This window comes from Talpa occidentalis, unplaced genomic scaffold, assembly GCF_014898055.3.
Source record: "Talpa occidentalis isolate TD23 unplaced genomic scaffold, MPIMG_talOcc4v2.1 talOcc4.16, whole genome shotgun sequence".
Lineage (NCBI taxonomy): Eukaryota > Metazoa > Chordata > Mammalia > Eulipotyphla > Talpidae > Talpa > Talpa occidentalis.
The window spans coordinates 76175200-76195852 of NW_023601653.1; the positions used below are offsets into that span (position 1 = coordinate 76175200).

Here is a 20653-nt window from a genome sequence, read left to right on the forward strand (position 1 = left end):
CCCCTCCACCCTCCCCTGGCCCCACATATATATCTCTCTATACATGTATATACACGCGCACACACGCATGCACACAGAGAGGCCCGTGCAATTTCCATGGAGAGCAGGGAGAAGGCGGTGAAGATGATGGGGCATAGGATAGGGGCCTGTGCGGAGAGGGGTGGGCCTCAGATGCCAAGAGCATGGCAACCAGAGCCAAACGAAGCAAACGGAGAGACTATCCCACCCTACCTCCCCAGAATATGGGGGCGGCACCCCAGGAAACCATAACAACCTTGTTTTCATTTTAAATCTGGTAAATTGGAATGATTCATCATCAGGACAGCAACTGGGGACTGGTCATGTTGGTGAACAGGAAAGAAGAGGGGAGGAGGGGAGAAAAGGCTCTTGTTGGGCATGGGGACGTGATATCCGGGGCCCTGGCCACACTGAACAACAGGAAAGAAGGGGTAGGGCTGGGGCAGGGAAACAGTAGGTGTGTCAGGGTGGGTAGGGTGCTCAGATAGGGTTGCCTGGCTCTCACTTCTTGTTTTTGAGCTGATTGGCCAGCCAGTCCAGGCCTTCATACAGCCCGTCCCCGCTGGTGGCACAGGTGGCCTGAATGTACCAGTTGCGGTGACGCAGGGAATGCAGGCCCAACTTGTCTGTTATCTCAGCAGCATTCATAGCGTTAGGTAAATCCTGGAGCACAAGGGATACACAAAAAAAGGAACCTCAGGATCTGACAGGTTTCTAGAGCACCCATCTACCAGACAGAGAGAGCCATACCCTCTCCAGCTCCTGCCCTGAGGCACCCAGAACAAGATCGTAAGGAGCTACTTTGGGGTTACTCATCCTGGGACTCCAGGTCCAAGGAACTAGAGAGCAATCCACTAGGGAGCTGGAAACCAAATGTGGGTTTGTTAGGAAAGTGAAGAGGTGATTCAGACTGGGCAAAGAATCAAGTCTGCCTGGCCAAGGAATGAGGGGTGTTCCGTGACAGCAGACAGCAGGGAAGACAAGGGAGGATTTGAGGTGCTGTGCATACCACACCAAGCCTTAGGAAGGAAATGTTACTAAGTACAGCTGGGGTGGGGGGCCAGGAGCAGTGCATGAAGTGAGCTAATCACATTTCCCACATCTCCAAAGCTGAGAGCACAGCCACGGGGCTTCCCACACAGTGAGCCCTGGGGCCCCATGAATTCCACAGCAGGGTTGCCCGCTCTTAAATCTAGGGGCAGGGGGGAGTCTCACCTGTTTGTTCGCAAAAACAAGGAGCACAGCATCCCGCAGTTCATCCTCTGCCAGCATCCTCATCAGCTCCTCCCGGGCCTCATTCACTCGCTCCCGATCATTGCTGTCGACCACAAATATCAACCCTAGGGAGACGGAGCACAGACTGCTCAGAGGTGACAAATGAGTTCCCCTCTTCCCCCCCCAAAAGACAAACACCCCCTCATACCCTCCCAACAGTCGCTCCCATTCCTCCCCTTCTCGCACCCCTGGGAGCAGGGCAAGGACTTAGGGCCCCCAACCAAGAATGACAGCCGCACTTTCTGCTCACACCCAGCCAGCCCCTGCCAGCCCCTGGGCGATTCACATTCCATACCTTGGGTGTTCTGGAAGTAGTGTCTCCAGAGAGGTCGAATCTTGTCCTGGCCACCCACATCCCACACTGTGAAGCTGATGTTCTTGTACTCCACTGTCTCCACATTGAACCCTTTGGGAAAAAACAGGCTATGGCCACTTGCTCTATAAATGACGAAGTCTATAAATGACGCCCCAAGGGGTTCCTTTCTATTTCTCCCACTTTTGGCCGTGATCCCAGCAAGGGAGAGAAAACCTAAGACCTGGTGTTCCTTGACTCAGGAGCCTAAAGTAAAAAAAAAAAAAAAAAAAAACCCTAAGAGAAGTGAAGAGTATGAGACTGGCCAGTCAGGAGGCTCACAGTAGCCTGGGTAACGCGAGTCAACTTTCTCCACTCATGCTCTCAGTTTCTGGATCTCTCTCCTACAAAGAAATGACTCATCCCCACTCCTATACCCTGACCAGCAGAGTCTGCCTCAGCTAAGAAGTAGGGCCTGCAAGGCAGAGTGAAGAAAAAGCAGCGAGCTATCGCCTGGAGCCCCAAATGCAGAACCAGCTGCAGATGATGATCTGGAGCCCCATCTACAAGGCAGTGCTCTCCCTCCCACAGGCAGGTCTTAACCAGGCTCAGGGCCACCGAGGATCTAAACTGAAGCAATCCCAACCCTCTGGCAGGAACATCAAAGCCCTTCACCTGCTTTCCAAACAACACAGAGAACAAACTAGCTCAGAGCTTGAGGGCAACTGATGAATGCCAGGCTGCGGAAGTTCCCGCATCAGAGAGGGCTGGGGTATGGGCAAACGGCAGTCCCAGCACCTGCTACTAAGCTAAATCGCCATCCTTCCCGAGGCCCACAAACTGCATGGACTTGCCTGGGGAGAAGAGGCCAGGTGGAGGATACAGGAATAGGCCCCCTGCCTGGTTACTGGCATGAACGCCTACCTCCAAGCTGTGGCCTTACCGATGGTAGGGATGGTGGTGACGATCTCCCCCAGCTTCAGCTTATACAGGATGGTGGTCTTCCCTGCGGCGTCTAGGCCCACCATGAGGATGCGCATCTCCTTCTTTCCAATCAGGCTCTTGAGCAGGTTTCCAAAGATATTACCCATGATCACAGCAGCTGCTCTTCTGAGGACAGTTGGGCTTAAGACGGGGCAGTGGCAGTCTGGTTTTAGCCTGGTCCCTGGTATAGAGGATTTGCTCCTATACAAAGAAATGTAAAACTTCGTTACCACTATCTGCTTGTAAGGACTTTGCGTTAAATGAAATTGCCCAAGTCAGGACAAACCGAGAGCCTGAGCGCACAGTGAAGATGAAGCCCACTCAGACTCGTCTCGAGCCTTTGGGAGCAAAGGAGTGAACTGTCAGGCTCCCCACTGTCAGTCACCCACCAGTGTGACTCTGGGCGAGTTACTGCACCTCTCCCTGTCTGCACCTGTACACGGAGGGAGAAGGGTTGAGCCAGACGATTTCCAATGTCCCTTCGGTTCTGACACTTGATAACCCCAAGGCACTGCACAATCATTGATGCCCCTCCCTCCCCCAACTCTCCCGAGGCTTCTGGAAAGGGTGGGAAAGGAGGTAGTGGAATGAGGAGTGGCTCTGTGACTCTTGACAAAGTTCAGGCTTGCCAGGTTCCCAAGGTTTATGCTGTCTGCTCTCATGCAGATTCTACTCCTTCCCTTCCTGTATTTCTGCAATCTCACCTTCCACGACCACCAAAATGAATGAGGCAGAACCAAGAAAGCAGTAACCCGAAAAGAAGCTGATCCTTTTGACTCTACGACACGCCAGCTGCTAAAGTTATGCTCTGTTCATACAATAAGTTGAGAGACGGAAGGAGGGGTGGGGAGCGGCTGCCCCTCATTTTCCAGGCACTTAAATCCTAGGCTCATGGTGGCCAATCCAAGGACAGCTGCTCCACGTGGTTAGCTGCCCGGAGACAGCCATCTCAGCCCTGCCTCTTCCCTAGCCCCCTCTAGGCTATTCTCCACACAGCAGCTACGTTGGTTTTAAATCAAAATCAGTTTGTGCAGTTCCTCTGTACAAACCTGCCTTTGGCTTCATATCTCCCTTCAGGACAAGCCAAAGCCACGCCATGGACCTCAGGGTCCCGCATGACCTGCAGTGGACCTGCTTCTCATCCAATGTCCTGCCACTCTCCCCTTCACTCCAGTTCCCCCAATACCTTCCTGTCCCAAAGCTTCTGCACTTGCTGTTCACGCTGCCTAGAAGAGCGTGAACAGTGTTTACTACCTCCACGCACTGCTTCAGTTCCTTCACGTCACCTTATCAGAGGCCCTCCACAACCACCTCTAGCATACCACCACCATCACCACCACCACTCTACCCTGGTAATTCCACTTTACTTTTCTTCACAGCACTCATCACCATCTGACACACTGCCTATTTGTTTTTTGCTGCATTGCTTCGCTCCTTCTATAATGTGAGTTCCTCATCTATTTTGTTCACAGCCATATTCCCGGGCCCTTGAATAGTGCCTGGCACATAGGAGTTGAGTAACTGGACTAATTCCCAGTGTCTCTACTGACCTCACCAGCAGCTCACTCAGGTTGGACACTAATGTCTGATGCAAAACAGGCATTTAACAACACCTGCTGAACAATGGGCTCAGTTAAAGCACTAAAAGTAAAAACAGTAAATATACTGTGAAGGTCTATCTGCCTATCGGAGCTATTGCCCCCACTGGACAGAATCAGAGTCACTCATTCCCTCTCTCTTTCCCTCGATTCTCTATGGCATAGGTCAGCCACAGAAAGGCATCTTTGAAACAATGAGATGGGGGTTCAGAATTGCCTGTGCCAGTCAGTTCTCTGTGCCTGCAGGAGACATGTGTCAGCGGGCAGCTTATTCAGCAATCACCATATGCCAGCTACTGGCATTCTCTATAGCGTCTGGGAACCAGAGACACACACACCCCAAACCCAGCAGGCAAAGAACAGGTCAAGACAGAGTGCACCCAAACCCACAATGTGAAAGGTGGATGGGAAGGAATTCTCTTTACAAGCTAAAGCATGGGGGTTTGGTGGGAGTTCAGCTGTTTTTTTTTTTCACAAACTTCTTCAGGTTTGTTTTCTCCTACACTCCTCAGTTTGCAGCAAATTCCAGAATCATACAAAGAAGCCAGATCAACAGCCCCTGGAGACCAAAGTACTAGTTTTGTCCAAAAACCAGAAACAATGAGTGCTTATGGAGTGTTTCATCTTCAAAGGCCTCCCCAGACATCCACTAATGAGGCAGGTGTGGTGCTCCCGTAGGTTCCCCAGATGAGCCCTGCCCTGACCCAGAGGGCTCACACCCCAGGGAGAGGATCTGGCTCAACCTTAGGAATCAACTTCAGTAAAGTCGCCCACTAACCATCCTCCCTGCCCAGCCTGCCTCAACCCACCCAGGCAGAGACTCCCAAAGATCCCCAAGGCAGGAGGGATACCTGCCCAGCCAACAAGGTCAGAACTGCATGAATCTTGGCGGTCAGACTTCTGGTCCTGTTACCATCACCTCCAGAAATTTAAACCTTTCTCCAAGTCTTCCTAGTCTTTTTCTTGTTCTTGCTGTGTTCCTTCTTTCAGTTCCAGATAAGACTGCGCTTTAAAGGCTAGGTAAGAAGCTTTGGCCCATATTCTGAATTTAATTACCTGCTGTCCTCCATGACTGGAACTATTGCTTATTAAATGATTACCAACTTTGAGTACTGTAGTGGCTGAAAAATATCCCCTACTGTAGGACATACACTGTCCTTTGGTTTGCTTCCTTGCTATCATGCTAAAGTTCAGGTTCAAAAGCTAATCCTAATATTATACTTATTTCTATTTCCTGGCATGGTAAATCAAGGCTCCTGGGCAAGTCAGGTGGCACTCACTACCTTATAGAACTTTTTTCTTCTTTCATAAGTCTGTACATTTACTGTTTTCCCAATTTAACTCTATTTTTCATGGGCAAGGAGTATGCCTTTTTACTTATTTTAGATCTGCCCTTATTCACAGTGCCAAACCCAATGCAAGGGTTCATTTGAGTCCACTGGCTGATTTAAGCCTCCTCTGAGGATGTCCTTATATCATTTCTTCTGTGCTAGCAGAAATACTTGGTATTTCCATGTAGTGTACAGATGGCTGCTTAGATATCCTGTCAATTCTTGGCCCCTTTCCACACATACCTGACCCTGGGACTGGTTTGGAAATGAAAGGATTAGAAGACTAAAATAGGTAGAATTTTCTTGTCATTGAATACGCAACAGGAATGATAGATAACAGATTAAATATTCAAGCAGTTATCATGTATCATCTGGGTCCTTGAAATTAATGCAACAGTATGACTCCTCTTGAATATAACAGGAACTTGACTCCGATGAGCAATGCAAAGGGTACACTGGCTTAGTTGGTTTTCTCTGTCCCTACCTACTACCAAACAATATGCTGCTCCTACTACCAGGATGACAGTAACTTTCAGCTTTATGCCATGAGTACGAATCTTTGGTTATATCACCAATTCTCGTTTTACCACAGTGCATTCCTGAAAGCGCCAGGAAACAGAATAGCAAAAAAAAAAAAAAAAAAAAAAAGGTTAAACCTGGATTACCTGGATTATTTCCTTACATACTGTATACTTTTACCACAGATGGCAATCAATACACAGGGCAAAATACCAGGGTCCCTTGAGCTGGTGGAAACCAGAAATCAGCAGTTAAAACTGAAGGTGATGGCTAATGATGAAAAAATGGGATAGAGTAATATCTCTATGACTGAGAATATCTCACTCTATTTTACAGTCACAAACTATGCTAACAATGGTAAAAATAGGGCCTCCCCTGGTGGCACAGTGGTTGAGCGCCGGTTCGATCCCCAGCCGCCGGTGAAGGTCCCACATGGTGCACAGACCTCTCCTGCCGCCCCCTGCTCCCCTCAGCAGTGTATTTCGTCAGTCTGCCTGTTCTGCTCTCCACTCTGACTCTGGTGAATTCTCTCACCCTCCCACGCTTCTGACTGTACCCAGTGCTTGTATAAATAAATAAATAAATCGTTAAAAAAAAAAAAAAACATGAACAATGTTCTTTAAAAAAAAAATGGTAAAAATAACAATAGAAACTTCAAAAATGTCTTCCAATATAACGTGTGGGGGGCACTGTGGGAATTCCATCAAGTACACTGACTGATCTAAGTCTCATCAGAGGCTGTGAACACTGAGAACCAATTACTATCCCCAGTCTCACCATCCCACCCTCCCACAAGAGATAAGCTGGCCACTCAGTCACTCGTGTATATTGCAAAAACACACGTTCTCCAGGCAATTCTAAGAATCACAGCTCAGCCTGCCACACATTCTCCTGCTTTCTACCGGCAACTCCAGTGACTGACTCAGGCATGTCCTAAGATACCTGAGGGGACTCCTAATCTGGTATCCCCTCCTCCTCTTTTAGGCTACTTGGGTTCAGGGAAAGAAATACCAGTTTCCCAAACTCTCTGACGCCAGGCAGGGTCCACTAAAAGCAGCTTTGTTCCCAGATAAATTTCAAATGGAGATATCATTAATAGAGATGCTATTTTTGGCACAAAGCAGCAGAGCAATAAAACTTAAGGAAACAAAAGCAGGGCTGGCTTGTATTTAGTTTCCCCAGCGCAGTTGGCTTGTAACCTCTATAAACTCCAAGTTTGTGTCTCAAGACCACTGAAATCGGCACACAAGAACTCTGAGATTAGCATCTCAAGGACACCTATTGGACTCAAAGATTTCCAAGAGTCAAGAAATAGTTCCTGATGCTGGCTTCCATCCATTCACTAAACATGTACTGAGTATACCGAACAGATACAGAGAAGACAGTTCCTACCTTCATGAAACTCAGTCAATGGAAGAGAAAGCCTAGGACATAGAGAACCATAAAACAGCATGAGGGGAAGAATAGGGTAAGCACATATTATGAGGACAGAAAGCTAGAGCAGGTAATCAAGATTGGGGGATACAAAAATGATTCACAGACATGATTCTCAGCTTACACCTGAGCTGACTTCTGGAGAAAGAGTAGGAAGTAATGAGGTAGTAAAGAAGAACGGAGGACTAGCGGGTATGAACACATAAAGACTTGAGTGAGAGATAGTGCTTTTTATTAGCCAAAGTCAGATGTAACTGGGAGATAGTTTATTAGGATGCAGCATGATGAGTAAGGTGAGTAAAAGGAAGTGAAGAGGTTAGGGGGTAGATCGTGAAGAGCTTAAAGGCCATACTGAGCAATATGGTCAGATACGTACCTTAGAAAGACCATTCTGGCAGTTTAGGGAATAAACTGGAAAGGAAGACTGGCTGGAGACAGAGAGATCAACTGGGAGGTACAGAAATACAGATGAGAAATCAAAAGTTGTTAACTAGAGGTTTCAATGGAGTGGAGAGCACAAATTAGAAACATCTAAATAGCAGAACCCACAGGCCTTAAGGACTGATTAAACGTAGGAAAGAAGAGGAAGGAGTCAAAGATGATTCCCAGGTTTTTTGAACATGGGTGACTTGTGGCATTTCTTTAAACAGGAAATACAAGAGAAACAGATCTAAGAGGGAAGATGTATGTTTTTAGGTTAAATGCTGATTTTGAGTTGCTAAGGTATGACGCTTAGGAGAAAAGTCTGGGCTGTGTATCTGCACAGATGGCAACTGAAACCATAGAGGAACTATGATGAGCCAAGATGGCAGCAGTTGCTGGCTGCCTACCCAGTCACTCTTCCCCTTCTTTCTTCTGACAGAGCCACTAATTTGCTCAGAGGCTTGAGTGGAGGGTATGTGCTACCTTCACCAGCCCTGAAGAAGGAAAACTGACCAGCTTAAGGGAGGTGGACATTCTATTCCCCTGGCCCGCAATGGAGTCATGAATGGTCAAGTACTAATTCTAGTCTGGAAAATCTGCTGGGAGTATCTGGGAAGTTTTCTTCAATCTTAAAAAAAACATATGGCAATGTTTTCTTGTCTAGCCTTTGGATGTTTGTGTAGAAGGATGAGATAGATGCTGGAGTGATCTTGAGACAATAAAGAGGCAGACATAAGAACTCTAGGCTGTCAGAACAGAAAAATGGAGAAAACCTGGGTGCTGCGTGACACTCAAGTTGGTGAATTCAAAAAATAAATAAATAACAAGAAATTGTTCTGTTCCTCCACTTTTTGTGTGTATGTGTGATAAAATATATATAACATAAAATTTGCCATTTTAAGCATTTTTCAGTGTATGGTTCAGTGGGATTTAAGTACATTTACATTGCTGTGCAACCATCACCACTACCCACCTCCAGAACTTTTTCATTTCTCAAAGTGAAACACTGTACCTATTAAACTATAACCCCTATCTCATCTTCCCCCAGACCTTAGAAACCGTCATTCTCCTGTCTCTACAAATTCGCCCAGTCTATGTACTTCACATGAGTTGAATCATATAGTATTTGTCCTTTCATGTCTGGCTAAATTCACCTAGATGTCTTGCTATATGTTCTAATAAATCCTCTTATTGTTTGAACCACAGGTGTGTCTTCTTTCTCTTGCAACTGATACATCCTAAGTAATCTATTTAGGAAAAATACGTACAGTAAGATCGGAGAAAAGGCCGAAGGCAGAAACCTGGGGCATATCAACATTTAAAGCAGTGGGCAGAAGAGGAGGCCAAAGAAAAAGAAGCAACCAGAGGGCAAAAAGGAAATTGGCACATGGGCCTCCCCAGTGGCGCAGCGGTTGAGTGCTGGGTTGTGAAGCTGCCCGCGGCCTCTGAGGCGCCGGTTTGATCCCCGGCTGCTCCCCGGCCACCAGAGGAGGGTCCCACATGGCGCGCAGACCTCTCCTGCCACCCGCTGCTCCCCTCAGCAGTGTACTTCGGTCCTTCTGCCTGTTCTGCTCCCCGCTCCGGCTCTGGTGAATTCTTTCGCCATCCTGTGCTTCTGACTGTACCCAGTGCTTATATAAATAAATAAATCTTTAAGGAAAAAAAAAATATTCTTAAAAAAAAAAAAGGAAATTGGCACAGTGAGACTTATAGATACCAATAAGAACTTTTTTTTTCCCAAAAGGAAGGAGGGCTAAAGAAAGGCCAAATTAAGATCTTAAAAGTACCCACTGAACTTAACTGCTGAGGAATCAATGACTTAGTTATAAATGAAAAGACATCTAACTAATAGTAGGCCCCACTTAACCCAAGTAGCAGTATTTAGGTTTAGGGCAGAACAGTCATGCAGTTTCCATTCTAGATGAGAAAAAAAGGGTCCTGGAGAAGATGACTCCAGTACAGGATAAGTTAAAGCAGTCACATGATCAAGTGAAGTAGGATCCTCAATGGCCCTGATAGACACCTAACCACTTGGGACCAGTCTGGCTTTTCCCATGGACGACCTTCATCAAGTGAGTCATAATAGAACATCAGACATGTTTCAGAAAACACAGCCTACCAAGATAAAACAGTGACCAGATAAAAACTAGACTCATTTATTTCTTTGGAACATTCTGGGCACTGCCCTCGAGCTAAAGCTTTTAGTTTGGCCCTCTCTGGTGGCACTGGGGTTAAAGTCTCAGCTATCAAGCTATCAGCAGCCACTGTAGCAGTTTAATCCCCGGCCAGGGAGTTAACCCACATGGCACAGCAGACCTCTTCTGTCTTGCCCGCTGCTCTCCTCAGCAGTGTATTTCAGTAGATCCGCCTGTTGTGCTCCCCACTCGTGAATACACTCACCCACCTACCCCTGCACCTCTGGCCTACACCCCAGCTCCTATATGCACGCATAAATAAATGAATCCTTTTTTTTTAATAAAAATAAAGCTTTCAGTTTACTCTATTCTTAGAATCTGACCCACTTATAACTGCCCCATCTCCTGATATCCAATGGTTGCTCCAATGCCCTCATCTATAGCCAGAGATAACCAATTGACTAAACTTTCCTAATTACAAAATCACTGAAATTTCAGTCAGTCTACAGTCCTAATAAACCTTCAAACCAAGCACAAAGCCATCTTATATTTGTGAACTCTTTCCAAATACTCCCCATGTCTTTTCATTATCAAAAAGCCTTTGAAGGGGGCCTCCCTGGTGGCACAAGGGGTTAAGATGCAACCTATGAAACTATCTGCAGCCACTGCAGCATGAGTTCAATCCCCAGCCGGCCGGGGAGCTACCCACATGGCGCAGCAGACCTCTCCTGACTCACCCGCTGCTCCCCTCAGTCAGTCTGCCTGTTCTGTTCCCCACTCTGTCTCTGGTGAATCCTCTCTTACACACATCCCCAAGTACCCTGTTCCTGTATGCATAAATAAATAAATCTTGGCCTATACATAAATAAATAAATAATCTATGGCCTATACCCTAGTTCTTGTATAAATTTTTTTGCATAAATTGTATAAAATTTTGCATAAATTTTTTTGGAAAAAAAAAAAAGCCCCTGGATCTGGCACCATTTTGCAGGTAAAGTTGGAGCTACCTGTGAACAGATGAAATAGGAAACCATGAACTGGACAAAGCCAGCCACTATGGAGCAACCTGGCTTACAGATAAAGTCAGGAAGCAGACCATCTCTGGTGAATAAGAGCAGACTCTGATTCCCTCACATGTCAAACACGCCTTGACTCTAGGATAATCACAGTATGTTTTATTCATGTTTGTCTGTTTCCCTTTCCAGAGCTGGAACTTCTCAAATGTGCTCTTAATCCATTACAGGTCAGCTGAAGATACTGATCCCACCAGTACTGGATGGTTAGACAAGGCTTAACTTGGGTGGTTTATCTCAGGTTGTAAGCAAGTATGTTTGGTCTATTACTGTCCTGTGCTTGCCATGATGAAAAAAACTTTGGGAAGTATTTCATTTGCCAGCAGGGATCAAGCCCTATTCACATTTCATGTCGCCAGCATTCAGCAGTATGACTAATTCAGAGCTTGTGATCAACATGCTTGTTGTTGAGAAGTGCAGTTCTACTGATGATGACAAAGCATTTGTGAAACTGAGGAAGACAGGATTTTACAGGTGGATCCTATCCCGGTATCTGACATGTTCTCAGAGCCCTGGGGTTCCTCAGATGAGATTCAGAAACTGCTTGGAGGAAAGGGGGGGTCCACATGAGAGGCTCTAATTATGCTCACCACTTGCCAACACCACCGGAGCGGCTCCACTTTTATATGTTTTGTTTTAGACTTCAAATCTTCAAAGAAGGTTTTATAAAAAGGTAAGCTTCCATTGCCTTTTTGAAAAAGCAGGACAAAACCTATTGCAATGGAAAGCAAATGTTCTCCTGCATTCTAGCCATGTTGAAGTTTAAACTCTCAAGCTTGCCACTCTTGTGCATCAACTCATAAAGATGGGTTATGCCAGGGCCTCCCCAGTGGCGCAGTGGTTGAGCGTTGGGTTGCGAGGCTGCCCGCAGCCTCTGCAGCGCTGGTTCGATCCCCCGCTGCTCCCCGGCCACCGGGTGAGGGTCCCACATGGCGCACAGACCTCTCCTGCCGCCCGCTGCTCCCCTCAGCAGTGTACTTCGTCAGTCTGCCTGTTCTACTCTCCGCTCTGACTCTGGTGAATTCTCTCACCCTCCCGCGCTTCTGACTGTACCCAGTGCTTGTATAAATAAATAAATAAATCTTTTTTTAAAAATTAAAAAAAAAAAAAAGATGGGTTATGCCAGGTGCTCACCCGTAATGGGCGAGCTAAAAGGTTCCAGGAGACTTGCCACACCCAGTCATCTCATCTTTCTTCAAGTATATGGTGATAATGGTGAATCCCTGAAATCTTGAGCTATTTCCTTTCTAGTCCATATGACATAACAGACCCTTTGCAGAAGACTATGATGAAATTCTAATGCGTTCATTGAATCTTTGCTCAGTCAGTTCTTTCCCAGATCACAATACAAAGCCTTCAAATATCTGTGAATTCTTTCTAAATGCTTCCCAGGTCTTTTCATGTCAAAAGCTATACTAGCACTCTACCTATATTTGCAACAAATGTTGGAAAAGGTAGAGCAGAAAGAATTACAGTTATCACCATTCTGGGTCTTAATACAGTATATTTTGAAACACATTCAAAGGCAGATATATAAAGCAGATATGAGTAAATAAAGAGTGGGCCAGGAAAAGGAGCATGCTGAAATACTGGTGAGACCTAAAATGAAATTTCTGTTCTAGGTTCATCAAGGTGTTCATTTATGAGAGAGTCAACCGTTACCTGAGTCACACTGACTTTTTAACATGAACACTACTCTTTAGCCCCATGTCCTCACCCTTAATGCATGTTGATGGTTCAGGGCCTCTGCCTTGCTCCAGCTTCACCTCCCACTCTGGCAGCAGGAGCTGCCTCTATGAAACTGCTGCTGAAAAAAAAATTTCACTGCTCAAAAGCCTACGAGCAGCACAGAAAGTCATGGTAACAATCATTTCTCTACACAGGCACCTTAGGAGGCAAACTGTTCTTTTGTAAACCTCTCTCCTTTTAGGCAGCCCTGAGTGCTCATATTATCACTACTATGATAATGATTATTAATAGCAACTAACATTTATTTGGTACTTACTATGTGCTTTGTACAATACTAAGTGCTTTACATGTATCATCTCATTTAATTCTCATGACAACACTACATACTCTTTACAGATGAGGAAAATGAAGCTAAGAGAAGACAATTCCACCAAAATCATACCACTTGAAATTAACAGAGGCCATCTCTAGATCAACTGTCTCTGATCCAAGGTTCACACTCGTAGTTACTATGCCATTTTGCCTCTAAATTTACTGTAACAAAAACGGTGAAGAGCCAAATAGTTTGAGTCTCTTGGCCTCCATTTCTAAAGGTATATGGGGAAGCAGATTCCACAATTATATCCTCAGTTTTAACAAAGCTAGTTTTACAGAAGTTCCTCCTTCTAACCAACAAATCCTGCCCCCTGTCCTGAGTTCATTTCCTCTTATGATTCCAGTGGAAAAGAGACTAGCAGAGATGAGTGCACACAATGTGGCCCTTTGTGCAATGAAGACTCCACTTCCACTCTCACCAGCCGACTATCCATCTCCTCTGTGCCCGCATTCAGTACAATAGCAGCTACCGTTCACTGGCACCAATTCTTACGCCAACCACCACAAATATCACTGGCTCCTTCGGCCATAATCTCCAGGCTCCCATTTTGCAGATAATGCTTTGAAGGAGTCACATCTAACGGAGAGACCCCTCTGCCCACAGTGGGGAAATGAGATACGGGATTTCAGATAGACACTCTGTGTTCTACTGTTATCTTTTTATTTACATTTTCATTTCCATTATTCATTCCCAGTTTGTGCCTCCGGGGAAAGTGAACAAAGACTTTCTTCTTCAAAAAGCTACAGGTCTTGGGCCTCCCTGGTGGCGCAGTGGGTTAAGCAACGCGCTATGAAGCAATCGCAGCCTCTGCAGCACGAGTTCGATCCCCACCTGGCCAGGGAGCAACCCACATGGCATAGCAGACCTCTCCTGTCTCGCCCACTGCTCCCCTCAGCAGTGTATTTCGGTCCATCTGCCTGTTCTGTTCCCCACTCTGTCTCTGGTGAATCCTCTCAGCCCCTTGCATCTTTGGCCTGTACCCCAGCTCTTGTATGCCTAAATAAATCAATCTTTAAAAAAAAAAAAAAAAAAGCGGGCCTCCCCGGTGGCGCAGCGGTAGAGTGCTGGGTTGCGAGGCTGCCCGTGGCCTCTGCGGTGCCGGTTCAATCCCCGGCTGCTCCCCGGCCACCGGAGGAGGGTCCCACATGGCGCGCAGACCTCTCCTGCCGCCCGCTGCTCCCCTCAGCAGTGTCCTTCGGTCCTTCTGCCTGCTCTGCCCCTCGCTCTGGCTCTGGTGAATTCTCTCACCCTCCCGCGCTTCTGACTGTACCCAGTGCATGTATAAACAAAACAAACAACAAATAAATAAAGAAAAACATGCCTCTATTAAAAAAAAAAAAAAAAAAAGCTACAGGTCTTGGGCCTCCCTGGTGGTGCAAGGGGTTAAGTCTCAGCACTAAGAAGCTATCCGCAGCCACTGCAGCACAAGTTCAATCAAGAGCCAGGGAGCTACCCACATGGCGCAGCAGACCTCTCCTGACTCACCCGCTGCTCCCCTCAGCAGTGTGTTTCAGTCAATCTGCCTGTTCTGCTCCCCACTCTGTCTCTGATGAATCCTCTCACCCCTCTCTCCCACACCTCTGGCCTGCACCCCAGTTCTTGCATGCATAAATAAATAAAACAAATCTTAAAAAAAAAAAAAAAGTTACAGGTCTTTGTATCTTGCTCTGCCACCCACAGGCATGCTCCCTGATAGCCAAGCCTTCTCCTTTCCTTAAACTTTTGTGGTCAGAAAGCTTGAGTTCTACCCATTCACACCTGCATTTATCATGAGTGCCTACTGTGTGCCCAGGCATTGTGAGATCTAATTCCTGCACTCAGAAAGCTTCTAGACTTTTTGGAAAAATAAGACATACACATGAAAATTATGACTATGCGAGGTAATAATTCCGTTCAGGGAGGCAGGAAGCATGTGAATACGTGATACACAGGGAGAGGCCCTTCCCAGCCGAATCCAAGGTTCATTCTGTGAAAAAATGAGCTCAACAGATCAGATTCATTCTTACAATAAGCTTGTACAGGGATGTTATTCAAACTCAGGTCTAATGTGCAATAACCAATCCATAGTCCCATGCCAGTCACAGCAAGTGGAGACACTGATCCCAGCAAGGAGCTCCAGACAAAAGGGCAGAAAAGATGGTCACCACCTGATTAGACAGGGAAGGAAGTTTGCAGAGACTAGATTGCGTCCTGTTGCACTGACCCAAGGAATCAGACTCCTGAAGCAGATCTACCAATAAAACTTTCATGCCATAGACCAGTGGTGACCCAATCCAATAGCAGCAGAGCAGGTTTTAAGTTACACTTCTCCCTCACCTCACTATTTCTCCTCACTATTTCTCCTCACTCCTGACTATACTCTTGACTCAGCCTGGCCTGGCCAGATGGGGACAGGAGTGAGACAACCCCAAAAGATGGGAGCTCCCCCAAAGAGGATTTACTACTTTGCTAATCAAGTGGCCTGTTTTAACAGGGGCTCCCCTCCCCCTCCCTCCTTGCTTCCCTCAAACATGGGTGCAAGCAATGGCTCCATTTTCTGCTCCAGGAATCGTGGCACTTCCTAAAGAAAGAAAGCGGATTAGAAGACAAACTCAGAGTCAGCGACAAGATGCTCCCTCCTCTTGTGAGGCCGCCCCCGCCTCGCCTGGGGGAGGAAGGCACCACCTCTCTTTTCCAAGCAAGACCAGGTCCCCTCCCCCTCCTCTTGCCTCATCGCCTCCCGCTCCCAACCTGCTGCCCTCTTCCTCTGCTGCGGTTCCCAAGCCCCCGAAGCGCAATCCCGACCAGAACAGTGTCCCTGGGGTGCCACAGCAGCCTGCCCAGACGGCTACCCCCTGAACCCGCCCGCACCCCGACCCCACGACGGGGGCGCTGGTGTCACCCCGCGAGGCTCTCCCGGGCCCCGGGTGATCAGGTAGAAGGGCAGCGGGGCAGGAGCGGGGAGCGGCGGCATTCCCTCTCCCTTTCAGGAAAGGGGTACACAGCAGGCATCGCCACCCCCGCATCGCCTCTCCCCGGACTGCCTGCGCCCCCCTCAGCCCCGAGCCCTGAAAACCCACCCCTTGCCGCGAAGGGAACCCCAGTGTGTCGCCCGCTTCCAAGAGGAGGAGGACAGACCCGCGAGCCCCCACCCCCACCCCGCCCCGGCTCCGCGTCCTTCAAACGCCGAGGCCGGCGAGGGGCTGGCCCGGCGCCCCCTCCGCGCTCGGGGGGAGACCACGCCGCCCGCCGCCCGCCGCCGCCCGGGCGAGGGGCGCCCTCCCCACCGCCCCCGCCGCGCCGCCCCCGGGGCGCTGCCCTCCCCGCGCCTCACCTGTCCCGGCGCCCAGCTCCGCGGCAGCGGCCGCCGCCTCGGCCCCGCAGGCTCCGCTCGCCTCTCGCCCCGCTGCCCCGGCTCCCCGGCCGACCTCCGCGCGGCTGCGCCCCGGCCCCGCTCCCGGCTTCCTCCTTCCTCCCGCTACCCCGCACCGGAAGCCGCGGCGGCGACAGGAGCTGAGCGCGGCGCCCCCACCCCGGCCGGGACACTTCCCACCTCCACGATCGCGCGAGATCTGCGCGGCCCCAGCGGCAGTTCTCGCGAGATCCATCACCATGGCAGCGGCTGCAGCAGAGGCAGCCCGGTGCTGGAGCAGAAGCCTGGGCGGGGGCCGATGTGGGGGCTGCAAGCTGCCGGCGGCAGTGGGGGCTGAGGTGAGAACCCCGAGCTCCGAGCCGTGCCTGGAAGGAGCACTGGGGCTGCGCGCTGGCCGCTCTGCGCACGGCTTGGACTGAAAGGCCCCCCCAGGGCTCCTCGGGCAGGGTAGAGGGAGCTAGCCCTGCTGCGGCCCGCAGTACCCCTCCACCGTGCACCTTTCTTTTTAACCAGAGTTAGCTGGTGTGAGCAATGGCTCCCGCTGAGAGCGCTCACTACGCCGCCGCCGCCGATGTTGCTGCTCACGACTGCTAACCCAAGACTAGGTGACTTTGGGATCTGAAGCAAGAGATCCTTGCTCATAGGGAAGAAGAAGAAGAGGGATGAATTTAAGAGACAGAAAGAAACAACTGGACCCTGGGCCAGTTGGGAAGTTGAACTTGAAAGACAAACAGGTGAAACCTGATGTGCAGGGATGTGATCTGAGGAAGTGTACCTAGAGGAGCATGCATTTTAGTATCCCAAGGAAAGTGAGGGACTTTGCACTCATGATTCTCTATTCTTGCCCACCCCCACTTCCCTCACACTTATTTCTGCACCTGGTCTAGACATGCAAAGCTGTCTTGGAACAGGCATCCTTGTCATAGAAGAAGGGCACTAGTAATGCTAAGAACAGAGGAAGGAACTTTAAGTGTTCTCTCTCATTTAGCAGTATAAAGAAACACATGGTTTTTCCTTAGGACTTGAGCCAAAATTTTCTGGATTTTTTTCTTTATTTCTTGTCTGCTCCCAAGAAGAATTAGACTGGAGATACCTATACCATATCTACCCCTTGTCCCTATCATTCCCAGATATAAGCATTCTCTGATTGCTTCCTCTTATCCCCATTTTCTTGCTTATTTTAACCTGAGAATAACATGACCCTAGAATGTGAAGCCAAGAGGGCCTTAATTTAAGATAGTGAGGGATGAGGTGGATAACAACAAGCATGTTTATAACAAAGGCAGTTTTCTCTGTCCCTAATGGTTGCCATTAAGGGCCTTTGTCCTGCTAAATTCTGTTTGTTTGTTTGTTTTAAAGATTTATTTATGCATACAAGAGCTGGGGTGTAGGCCAGAGGTGCAGGGGGAGGAGGTGGGAGGGGGGGCTGAAAGGATTCATCAGAGACAGAGTGGGGAGCAGAACAGGTGGATCCACTGAAATACACTGCTGAGGGGAGCAGTGGGTGAGACAGGAGAGGTCTGCTGCGCCATGTGGGTCAGCTCCCTGACCTGTGATCTAACTCGTGCTGCAGTGACCGCTGATAGCTTCATAGTGCTGAGACTTAACCCCTTGCTCCACCAGGGAAGCCCTAAAGTCTGTTTTAAATGGCCAACCACTCCTTCAGTCTTGTTACAAACGTCTAGAGTGAGCTCTGTGATACCGCCACATGATTTTACTCTTCTCATTTCTTTTCCTAGAATTTTCTAGGACTACCCCAACAGGTTTGCCCCCCACACTAACCACCAAAATTGTCTTACAGCCCTCTTTCTTAGTACCCCAACCATACCACATGCCTTGTGTGACGGGAAGTGGAACCTGTCAGTGTTCTTACTCAAGACTTCAGATCATCTCAAAGTTCGATGCCAGATGTGACAAAGGATGGAAATGGTGACAGCTGAATATGGTTGGCAGCAAGCACCATAGTATTTGAGTCAAAACTAATAAAGGGGACTTGAGAATTCCCCAGCCCTTCTGTTCTTCACCTCTCCAAGGCTGAGGAGGAGACTGTCTGTTGCAGCATCTCTGGGAGCTTCCCATGAGGCAAACAGCATCCCTGGAGGGGTGCTGCCCAACTGGCAATTAGCCAGCCCCTGCCACTCCACAGCTTCCCAGGTACCCAAAAGACTAAGGGAGAAAAACTCCTCCAGAGCTGAAGGAGGCCAGTCTCCCACCCTCCTCTGACTGCCACTGAAGCGAAGTAGAAGCTAAAATTGTAGCCACCCGCTCTGTGGGTTGCACACTCCTACTGTTATAGGGCAGCCCTGATATTGAACGGGTTGCCTGGCTGTGGGTCCTCACCCGCGTGCTTAAAAGGGACTTATTAATACTCCACTACAGACACACACAAAAGGTTAATAAAAGGTTTATTTACAAAGGAAAAGGAAATAAGGAAAATGTACAACTCAGGGAGAAAATAGGGAAATAAAGTCTTTAATGCGTCCTACCCGGTCCGCTGACCTGGAAACCCAAAAAGCACTCTCAGAGGTGGCCAGAGGCTGCGAGCTGGCGGAGAGCCAAAATGGGGGACCCCTCCAAAGCCCACGTGTCTGGCTTTATACCAACCTGGCTGCTGAACCCCACCCTCAGGTCCCAGCCACCTTCCCTTGGTGGTGATGGGATTTGGAGTTCCCAGTGTCTGGCTTTGGCCTGGGGTGGAGGTGGAGTCCACAAAGTCTGTATGGAATTAGCTTTAGGACATCCTTTTCCCCCTAACACTACTCCCATCACTGACCCCAGGCCTGGGCCTGAGCCCAGCACATGTGCCAGGAGCAAGGGTGGGGAAGAGGGGGTGTTGGTCTTGCTGACAAAATCCATTTGGAATCTCTCAAGGTTGTGGTTTGGGGCTTAAGTTTGCCACAGAGTGAGTCTGACAAAAGAAGAGAAAAAGCTAGAGAGGAACTAAAAGGAATCTAGAAGAATAAAACAGGGAAAAGCTAAAATATTTTTGCTGTGACTCGATTGGGGTTTACCCTCCTCTTCCTGAGTGTGAGAAATTCCCATTCTGGATATTCCTTATTGTTATAGGACAGGGAGAGGGGACATTATCATTAGTCTCTCTCACATCCTGTGTCCATTCTGGCATCTTCCCCTTCTTCCCCCACCCCCCATACACACACTAGGCTCCGTCAGTGCCCCAAATAAGGGTGAGCTATCTTCCTGCATCTGTATAAAAGTTTAAACCCCAAATTCTCAATGCTCAAGTGGAAATTTGGGCCATAACATTTTTCCATAAAGTACTGTCCTGACCCAAGACTCCACAAAATGCCCTTGCTATCCTGGTGCTGCCATCATTTCACTTACTCTTCAGGGAAATTGGGTAGCATAGCTCTTGCCTAGAGGTGTGGAAAGCCAAGGAGATGACCTGTCAGAGTCAGTGTCTTGCAACCCCATAAATGTCGGTCATTTAGAAAGTTCTAAATGTATGTTATAGATCCCTTTTCCAAATCAAAATATAATGGTTTGGGGCCTCCCTGGTGGCACAAGGAGTTAAGAAGCAACCTATGAAGCTATTCACAGCCTCTGCAGCTCCTGGCCAGGAAGCTCCCCACATGGCACAGCAGATCTCTCCTGAATTGCCCACCCCTCCCCTCAGCAGTGTATTTCAGTCATTCTGCCTGTTCTGTTCCCCACTCTGTCTCTGGTGAATCTTCTCACCCCCACACACACTCCTCTGGCCTGTACCCCTATTTTGGTATGTATAAATAAATAAATATTTAAATATATATAATGGTTTGTTTTCAAAGATATTGGGCTAATAATTAAATTAAAAGATTGGATAAAAGAAATTCTGCTCACTCTAGTTATGGTTATCTCCTAAAAGGTATTTTACTAAAATTAAATGCAGAAGAGCTCTGAATAAGAAAGAACAAAATAGGGGCCTCCCTGGTGGCTCAAGTGGTTAAGACACGACCTATGAAGCTGTCAGCAGCCACTGCTGCATGTGATCGATTCCTGCCCAGGGAGCAACCCACATGGCGCAGCAGACCTCTCCTGACTCACCCGCTGCTCCCCTCAGCAGTGTATTTCAGTCAGGCTGCCTGTTCTGTTTCCCACTCTGTCTCTGGTGAATCCTTTCACCCCCAATCCCACACCTCTGGCCTGTACCTCAGTAC

The 20653-nt window shown here is 48.3% G+C and overlaps 1 protein-coding gene across 1 annotated transcript; it reads right to left on the reverse strand.

Annotated features, from left to right (window-relative positions):
- Window positions 1-284: 284 nt before the first annotated feature.
- On the reverse strand, window positions 285-16515 carry ARF3 (ADP ribosylation factor 3). Its single transcript, XM_037514667.2, has 5 exons — window positions 16461-16515; window positions 2529-2770; window positions 1589-1699; window positions 1234-1358; window positions 285-681 (listed from the first exon to the last, which is right to left on the reverse strand). The coding sequence occupies exons 2-5, from the start codon at window positions 2674-2676 to the stop codon at window positions 520-522; spliced, it is 546 nt and encodes a 181-aa protein (XP_037370564.1). The 5' UTR covers window positions 2677-2770; window positions 16461-16515; the 3' UTR covers window positions 285-519.
- Window positions 16516-20653: the final 4138 nt, after the last annotated feature.

What these genes read in the sequence shown, in the direction of transcription:
- ARF3 (XM_037514667.2), bottom strand. Translation starts at nt 2,676, where the DNA reads ATGGGTAATATCTTTGGAAACCTGCTCAAGAGCCTGATTGGAAAGAAG. An exon ending in CACCACCATCCCTACCATCG is followed by an intron (nt 1,700 to 2,528) that starts GTAAGGCCACAG and finishes TTTTTCCCAAAG; the next exon opens with GGTTCAATGTGGAGACAGTG. An exon ending in CTACTTCCAGAACACCCAAG is followed by an intron (nt 1,359 to 1,588) that starts GTATGGAATGTG and finishes CCGTCTCCCTAG; the next exon opens with GGTTGATATTTGTGGTCGAC.